The sequence below is a fragment of the Galeopterus variegatus genome, unplaced genomic scaffold (genome assembly GCF_000696425.1).
Source record: "Galeopterus variegatus unplaced genomic scaffold, G_variegatus-3.0.2 Scaffold318, whole genome shotgun sequence".
Taxonomy (NCBI): domain Eukaryota; kingdom Metazoa; phylum Chordata; class Mammalia; order Dermoptera; family Cynocephalidae; genus Galeopterus; species Galeopterus variegatus.
This window is the reverse complement of record NW_007726429.1, coordinates 378,846-387,406: the sequence shown is the minus strand read 5'-3', so window position 1 is coordinate 387,406 and position 8,561 is coordinate 378,846. Positions and strand designations below refer to the sequence as shown.

General features: G+C 43.3%; 1 protein-coding gene across 1 annotated transcript; it reads right to left on the bottom strand.

Annotated features, from left to right (window-relative positions):
* Window positions 1-707: 707 nt before the first annotated feature.
* On the bottom strand, window positions 708-7,330 carry OXGR1 (oxoglutarate (alpha-ketoglutarate) receptor 1). Its single transcript, XM_008567395.1, has 2 exons — window positions 7,260-7,330; window positions 708-2,298 (listed from the first exon to the last, which is right to left on the bottom strand). Exon 2 carries the CDS (start codon window positions 2,238-2,240, stop codon window positions 1,209-1,211), a length of 1,032 nt encoding a protein of 343 aa, XP_008565617.1. The 5' UTR covers window positions 2,241-2,298; window positions 7,260-7,330; the 3' UTR covers window positions 708-1,208.
* Between the last annotated feature and the right edge of the window lie 1,231 nt (window positions 7,331-8,561).

Below are 8,561 nucleotides of genomic sequence, written 5' to 3'. Positions count from 1 at the left end.
TCTGTTTAAGTCATTTATTGCAGCCTTACTCTATAACTGATTCTTAAACTTATTTCTGTTCTCTAACTCTAGAGAAAATAAGTTTTACATAAATAGAACCAGTGGTAAAGCTGCATTCTCACAGAAAAAAATATGACTAGCCTTTTCAGTGATTTAAAATAAGTTTATTAATTGTATCAAAGCATTTACTAGCATTTTAAATATCCAGACCAGGTATTTTCTCAGATATTTACACTTACTGATAATTAAGCATACACACAGTTCAAAATAGCCTCAGCTGTTTCAATAGATATATTTTTATTATAGTCATAAAAGAACAAGATAGATAAGGAAAATTCGTGCTTCCTGGAATACTTTTCCATAGAAATCAAAACAGTGTTGGATTTGATTTCACACCCAATAACATACGTGATATTTGAAAGTACTTCTGTCCCCAAAAGTGCCTGCTCCTACCCCAGAACTTGTTGGTAATTACTAATACAGCCTGCTAATTTTTATAAATTCAATAACCGCTTTTAAAATGGCCTGCAACAATAAAGACATAATACCCCAAATATCTTGCAGGTGCTAATTTCAGCTATTTGTATTGACTTCCTTGAATTATTTCAAGTGTATCTTACTAGCTTGCTTTAATCTACAGAACTGACTAAATTCTCCTTAAAAAACAAACCCAATTTAATAATCCCAAAGCAAAGTTTGGCAAAAAAAAAAAAAAAATCTGTAAAGATATGAAATGTAAAAATTAAATAATTAGAAAAATACAAGTAATGCTTTGAATAGTTTAGTGGTTCAATACAAATAGGCCCCGGAGTATGGAGGAGCATGAAACTATGACACTAGTTTTTTCCTGTCTTGGCACTAAATTGCTGAGAGATCAAGGGCAAGTGTGTGAGCTCCAGTTTCCATATATATACACATATAGGTTGGTGGAAGTAGATGTTCTCTGAGATGCCCGTGTTCCAATAGTTTGTAATTCTATGATTGGATACCTTATTGATATGCATGCATTCATTCTTATATCTACCCAAGGGAGGCTGTCCACACACAGATTGCAAAGAGCTCCTAGTAGCCCTGCCTTGGCTTGCAGACAGTTACCTGAATACACAGTATTTACAGGGAGTTCCATGGAGGGAGATATTCTGGACTTCTTAGAAGTTATAGGTAAAGAATCCACAGGCTTTTATTTTTGTTTAAGTAAATGAAGTATTTCAAGGGTTGGTTGAGTAACTGATTTTCTTTTCTTGCTCGAGGTCCCCACATGCTTTGCATCTCATTATTGAGCAGATGGCCTGTTGAAAGTTGTCACTGACCACCACATACAGACACAAGTTTCCAAAGGTGTTGAGGGCAGCTAGAGGTTTAGAAACGATGTAAGCTTCATGGATCTGATTCTCAATGGAGCAGCTGATAGAAAGCAAGCGAGATTCAATCCGAATGACCCTCAAGATATGGAAGGGTAAAAAACATATATAAAACATGAGCAGTAACAGAATGGTTAACCTTCGAGCTTTCTGCTTAAAGCAGCTGTGGGTCCGAGGTCCTTGGGTTAAGGTGTAGATGATCGTTGTATAGCAAAGTGTCACTATCACCAAGGGAAGGCAGAAAGTGGTTGCAGTCAGAATTAGATTATACCATTTGATAGTAGTGACATCATCCGAACTGGGGAGGTCAAGACAGGCTGATCTATTGGTCCTGGTGGTTGATGTGATCAGGAAGGTGGTGGGAATGACGGCTGCCAGTGAAATGATCCACACCACAGCACAGGCCACCACTGCCCATCGAGTTTTGTGGATGGAAAAGCAGCTCATCGGGTGAATAATGACAACATAGCGGAAGATGCTGAAACAGGTGAGGAAGAGGATACTGCTGTACAGGTTGAAATGGAAGCTGAAGCGGATGAACTTGCACATGAAATCACCAAAGATCCAGTTTTCGCCACTGGCATAGTAGTGAATCAGGAAAGGGAAGCTGGTTAGGTACAGCAGGTCTGTGCAGGCCAGGTTCAGCATGATGACAGTGCTGCTCTTCCAGGGCCTCATTTTGAAAATGTAGGTGGAAATTGCTACTGCGTTCCCTGGGAAGCCCACAAGGAAGATGATGCTGTAAATAACAGGCAGGTAGTGCATCTTGAGTGGGATTTTTTCGTCAGTGCAATTTCCAAAAGCAGCTGCATAATTGGGGAAATCAGAAGCATTTGCTAAATCATCGAGTGGCTCACATTCGTGGTTGTCTCTTTTCATCTTGCACGAAAACAAGAGTGTGCAGTGCAGCAATACAAATCGAATGGGAAGTGAATTGCTGATAAAGGAAAATAGAAAACATTAATGGTAAAGCAATGAAGGCAATGATCTACTTTTAAATGAAGATTGCTCTAACATCCTAAATGTGCCACTTCTTGCTCTTAATCTCAAAAGTGACCCTGCGGAGACAAGATTGAATTTCTAAGAAAATGACTGTGAGGCAAGTTACTGAAGGCATCTAATACAAATATAAAACTTATACTACTGTGAGAATTAAAATGAAGGACTGGACAAAAAGACACATGTAGCTGTGGAAAAACAATGCGTCAAAGTTGTTTGGGCAAGTCACAAGGTATCACCGTTAGAAAGTTAACAAGGAGACCTACCATTAATCAAACACGATGCACATCACCATGTTACTTCTCAACCTTGCAGAATGCTGCAAAGTATTTCTTATTACCTCTATTTTACAGAACAGAGTAAGGCTGAGAGAGGACTTGGTACCACATCTAGTGGCTCAGCTGGGATCCAAACCCATGTCTGACTTAGAAGCCATTCTCTTTCTACTTTGTCTCTCTGTGCTGCCTTGCAATCTGTATTTGCTGACTTTCACCAGGATTATCCTAAATAACTGAGGGAACGGGAAGTGCGAAAACATGAAAAGACTAAATACTGTGAATTTTTAAAATGTAGATTTCATGCATTGCAATATTGCATGTGTGGTAGATTTAATTTTGAATTTCAGCTCTTCCAATTCATTTTAATAGGTAACACAATTTGTTTGTGTAGAGGTATATGTATGTGCTCGGGGAGGGAGGACATCAGTTAAAACTGGGAGGGGTGCAGTTTTAACTTTTTTCTTCCTGCTTATCAGCATTTTCTAAAGTTTTGACAGTGAATTTCTGCAATGAAAAAAGCAGGAAGATTATTTAAAAGAAGAGTTACTCATAATTACTTATAAATGTCCTGGAGGTACGAAATGAACAACACAGAGAGATGTATAAACCACTATCACAGTCTACTGGGGGAGGTGGATGCTGAAAATTATTTTAACAAGATATAATGCTACCTCCTGGAGCTGTCAGTATATATATTAAAAAATAGCAAGAAAAACACTTGGCACACTACTGGGCACATAGTAAGTGCTTAACAAACGTTAAGTAGTTGTTGGTCAGTAAGTTTGTGACAGGTGAATGATACAAGGCTGCTGAGATCTCAAAGAAAGGAAGCAAGAGCTACCTGCAGAATAAAAGAGGGGGCTACAGAAAGGTCGCTGAGGAGGGAACATTTAAGCTGAACTCAGCAAGAGGAAGGATTTTTCTAGCTGAAGAAGGGGGAAAGGTATTGTAGGCAAAGGGAATAGCATGTGCAAAGGCACTGAAATATGACAGAGCTTCTAAGCAGCTCAGCATAGTTGCCATGTTAGGAAGCATTAGGAAGATGAAACTGGAAAGAAAAAAACAGATAATAATAAAAATAATAGTGCCTCTTGTACACAAAGCACTACTCTAAGTGTTTTACATATATAAATTCATTTAATCCTCACAATAACTGGTGAGGTAGTACTGTGATCATTCCCATTTTACAGATGAGGAAACTGAGGCACATAGAAAGCAGTGACATGTTCAAGGTCATATTGCTAGTTAGTGGTGAGCCAGGATGCAGACTGGAGCAGTCTGGTTGCAGGACAGGGCTGCCTCTCATAACAAGTAGGCAAGATGGAAATCATAAGTGCCCTATAATAACAAAGATGAGTTAGGAATTTATCCCAGAAGAACTCAATAAATCAAACATTGTAACTGTGTGACCCAGAGCTAAAATGTTGATAAGAACATGTAATACCTACTTCTTTTGGTTGAGAGAGGATTTAACAATTTAAATAATTTAAACATAAAGCGTTTAGAAGGGTGCCTGGTCATGGTAAGCACTAGATCAGTGTCTGCCACCACCATACTTTTATCTGATGCTAAATCTACACTATCAAGCATTTCCTTTGAGTACTGCAGAGGTACATTTTAGACTGGCCCAGCTTAAATCAGAAATTAATAGAATCCTTCCCTGTTGACTGTCTTTGAATATACTCTTCCAGATCTCACTTAGGGTGCAGATCAAAATGCATTTACAGATTTATTACTTTTATTCTGTATGAATTAGAGAAAGAAGATGGACACGGAACTTGTCTCTGGGCAGCTGTTGGGATCCTTGCGGGGAGAGGCAGGTTCTCCCTGGGACCTTGTATTACCGATCAAAAGTGAATGCTCCTGTCTGTGTCAAGGTAGTTTACTCTGATTAGAAGCACTGTTCAGAAAACTATCACCTACACAGCCCTGGAGGTGATAGGAGTCAGGCACTGCCCACCAGCAGGGGTGCTCTGAGGCCAGAAAACCACAGTGGACAGCTTCTTTACTGGCCATACTCCTCCAACGGGGCCTGGACACAAAGAGCAAGCAGAAACTTAAGCTTGAGAGAAAATGCTCAAAATGGTCAGGGTCAAGGAGTCCCTAAAGTGGCACTTCCCTACTTTTTAGTATGTCAAGTGGCCACTAAGTTGCTCATGTTGTTTCTGGAGCAAAGACGTAAAGACGGTTTAGTGACACCTAAAAGAATTCTCCAGAATATTTCATTCTAATTGGGACTCGGCTCACAGAGAAGTGAGAGGGAGAAAAGGTGAGGGAATTCATATCCAAGCAGCTTGTCTGGCAACTCCTTAAAAGCAGAAACACAAGTCACCTCAAACCACAGGGGCCGACACACAGAAGGTGCTTAATAAACATTTGCTGAATACATTAAAGAACTATCGGTAACTCAGCAAAACTTGCCTTCTGCTGAAAGGCTAGTGAAGTAGCAGCTATTATCGGAAAAAAAAAAGAGAAAAAGCTTGGTTCTTTGATGACTTTTAAAGTAAGAAATGTCACTGCCAATTCCTGTCATTGCCAAATAAACCCCTGGCCATGTTATGGGGGCCATTTCAAACAGTAATCACATCAGGAAAAGACAAGTTGTAGGTAGAAACAACCACCTTATTGTTTTGAAAAACAACAATTCAACTGGAGATTTAATGAACACTGGCTAACCAGTTGTAAGGGCGGAGGGATTGACTAAGAAATTTAAGCTCTCTTCCATAAATCTCACCAAAAGTATGGTTTGAGTTTACAAAATATGGGCGATGTTAAGAACAGCACACGAAAACCGGTCTGGGCTGTGAGCACGGTAGTTCGAGGGAGTTTCTTGCCTCTCTCATCCTGGGGTCCTGTGCAATTGACCCCCATAACCCAGAGTGCCAGATGGTTACACAAATCATTGAGACTCAAAGGACATTAAAGAATAATGTGTCACAGCCCTGGATATATTTCTTATCTTTTACACAACAGTGGTTCTCTAAAATGAGGAGGTTACAGACCACCTGGAACTATGGGCTCTTTATATACTGGCAATAATGACATATTAAGCTTCAACATCATCAAATATACATGTGTGAACTCAACTAGGTGTCACATGACTAAAAGCAAGCACTAAAGGTTTAGGAAAATTTTATGAAGAAAAAAATTATCATCTTCACCTGTATATTTGTTTTTTCTCTTCAATCAGGAAGAGATTGCAATTGGGCCAGCTGCAGGATGCCAATGTTTGGGGAGCTCTCACCTTGGGGACCACTGTCCTAACACCAGCACGCCCGTGAACCTCACAGACTGGGGTTCCAAGATTCTGCCTCCTGTAAGGAAGGCAGGATCAGAAACAGTATCTATTAAAGCGGCAGCATAAACTACTTCACCTCTACAGAGTATTCCTGCCCATTTTGTTGGAACAACGAAAGTGGCATTAATGATGAAATGTCACTTTTCTAGGGTTTTCACTAGTTTTGCTGTAAACTTCCTACTCAACCACCTGTCCCCCTCTACCTGACCCCCTCCCCTCCCCTCCCCCAGCCCTGGGCTTCTCTGAGGGCTGTTCCTGAGCTAAGTTCTCAGCTGATTCTCGCCTCCTTTTCTCAAGCTGCCAATGGACTAGGGAGGTATAAACTTGGGACCTGGCATCTCTCAAGGGTCCGTGGAAACTCCCCCGCTGGGGCTGCTTTTGGTTCCCAGAAGACATTTGAATAGACCTTTCATTAGCCAGATTCGTCTTGGGTTCCTAGTCCACATATCTGAAAACTAATTTGCTCGCACACTGGTGGGAAGCGGACCGGTTCTTAACCCAGACACATATGTGATGGGTGAGTACTGTCCTCCCTGAGCCCTGAACGAATCCCCGTCCCCACCTTTTCTAGGTGCCTGGAAACTGTTCCCTCAATGCCCGATTTCAAAGGAGAACCTGCAACTCAGTTTACCTGAAGACCATGAAGACTTGCCGTGTGGATGGAGCCCAAAGCTGTGATTATAGCTGTTTGATTTGGGGGAGAATCAAATAAAGTCTATGGGGGCTCTCCTCAGACAAGTGCATGGAGGGAGACACAAAAATTTTATACACACTTTGAAGGTTTAGAGACAATCCCAAGCTAGTTCGCTAAATTCAAAGCAACAAAACAAAGCGAAACAAGACAAAAACAGGGGTAAACGTTTTGCTGGTTTTCGTGGGAGGTGAGAGGGTGGGGCAGGGTTGTTGGAAGTCGTTGGACTTGCCGACACCATGAAGTCCAGCACCACGCAGGTGAGGGCATCCCGGAGGGTGGAGAGCAGGGGACTCAGAGATGACTCTCTGCTTGTCCCCAAAGTGCCCCCCTGCCTGTGACCCCACGCTTGTAGTGCAAAAAGTATGAGACGAGATCGAGGGTCCGGAACTTCGCTCCGAGACAAATCTCTGGCTGTCCTAGGCTTTCTGTTCCCCAAAATGCTCCCGGCCCGTCCCTGCCCTCCTCCAGGATCCCGGAGCTCCTGCGGTCTCCCGGGGACGACGTGGGGAGGGGGCCCTGCTCCCTCCGCCCATCTGTCCTGCAGCAGGGACGTGAGTCCGCGGCGGCCCGCGTCCCCGCTCCCGGTCCCTCCTGCCCGCGGGGCCCCGCTCTCGGATCGCGCATCTCACCTGGCAGCCCGCGTGGCGGTCGCAGCCTGGCTGCTGCCGGGACAAAGGACCCGACCAAGCAGGGGCCGCGCACCGCCCCTGCCCCTCCCACCCCTCGCGGGTCCCCGCCCCGGGCAGACAGGCTGGCAGCATCCTCCGTCGCCCACTTTGGAGTCGACAAGGACAGCGGCTTCCTCTCCGGGGATGCCTGGACATCCTCCGTCCTGGCTGGAGCGAAACTGACCCAGGCGGGGTGTTTGCAGAAGTGCAGAAACAACCTGCAGGAGACGCCTCGCCCCAGCAGGGCTGCAGCCCCATGGTCCAGGTCCAGAAATGTCACCTGCCCACAGTCCAGGCTTCTTAGTTAGCAGGGGGTGGAAGAGATGTACTGAAGCATTGGGTTTTCACTGTATCCAGTTACAGCCCTGCCCTTCACCGCTTAGCAAGGTGGTTTAAAAGCAGTTTCTATCGGTATGCGAAGAGCATTTGTCTGGATCTCCAGATCTTGGACCTGAGCCTTTTGCCACTTGACTTGGGAGTGGCCTCTTCCTTTCTCTGAAACTCAGCCACATCATCTGAGATAACAGGACTCCACCCAACCAACTCCAAGGTCTCTTTCAGCATCAAAGATGAGTTCTCTGTATCACCTACGGGGAAAGAGCAGAGGACGCCCCTTCCACCGTGACCGGGCATTGAATGCCCCTTCTGTGCTTCCATGTTGACCTGCATTAAACAGCCTTGAGCCCATCCTCTGAGGCCAACCAGCAGGAGCAGGAAAGTCAAGCCAGGTATCCCAGCCCTGGTGAGTGGATTCTGCCCTAGCTGATAGTTGGAATAACATTATAATAGATATCTTCATTATTATACTTATAATTATTTTCTGAGTACCAGCCTTGCCAGGGAAATATTTTGCATTAGGAGAAACATTTCAATATTTTAAATCACTTCTTCAGTTCATCATTTGGAAATATTTGACTGTATTTTGTTCCAATTCATACTTTCATTCATCAAACGTTTGTTGTTTGATCGTTCTGTGTCAGCACTGAAGAAATGAAGAAGAATACGTAATCTCTGCCTTCCAGAAACTCGTGTCCTATAGAAAATTAAGAGATAAATTTAAAATGTGATTAGGGTTTGCCACTGGTAAATAAGGGTGCCATAAGAGCATGTAATCCAAAAGCAGGGGAGACAGAGAGAGAGAGAGGTCAGAAAAGCCTCTCTGGAGTAAAAGACATTTGAGCACTTTTCCATGGTTAGCAGCAGGATTTCCAGTAAAAAGGGAAATGGCTTTAAGAGTTTAATAACAAGTATTGGGTCCTAGAA

Excerpts from the sequence above, each read along its gene's own strand:
- OXGR1 (XM_008567395.1), bottom strand. The coding sequence starts at position 2,240 with ATGAAAAGAGACAACCACGAATGTGAGCCACTCGATGATTTAGCAAAT.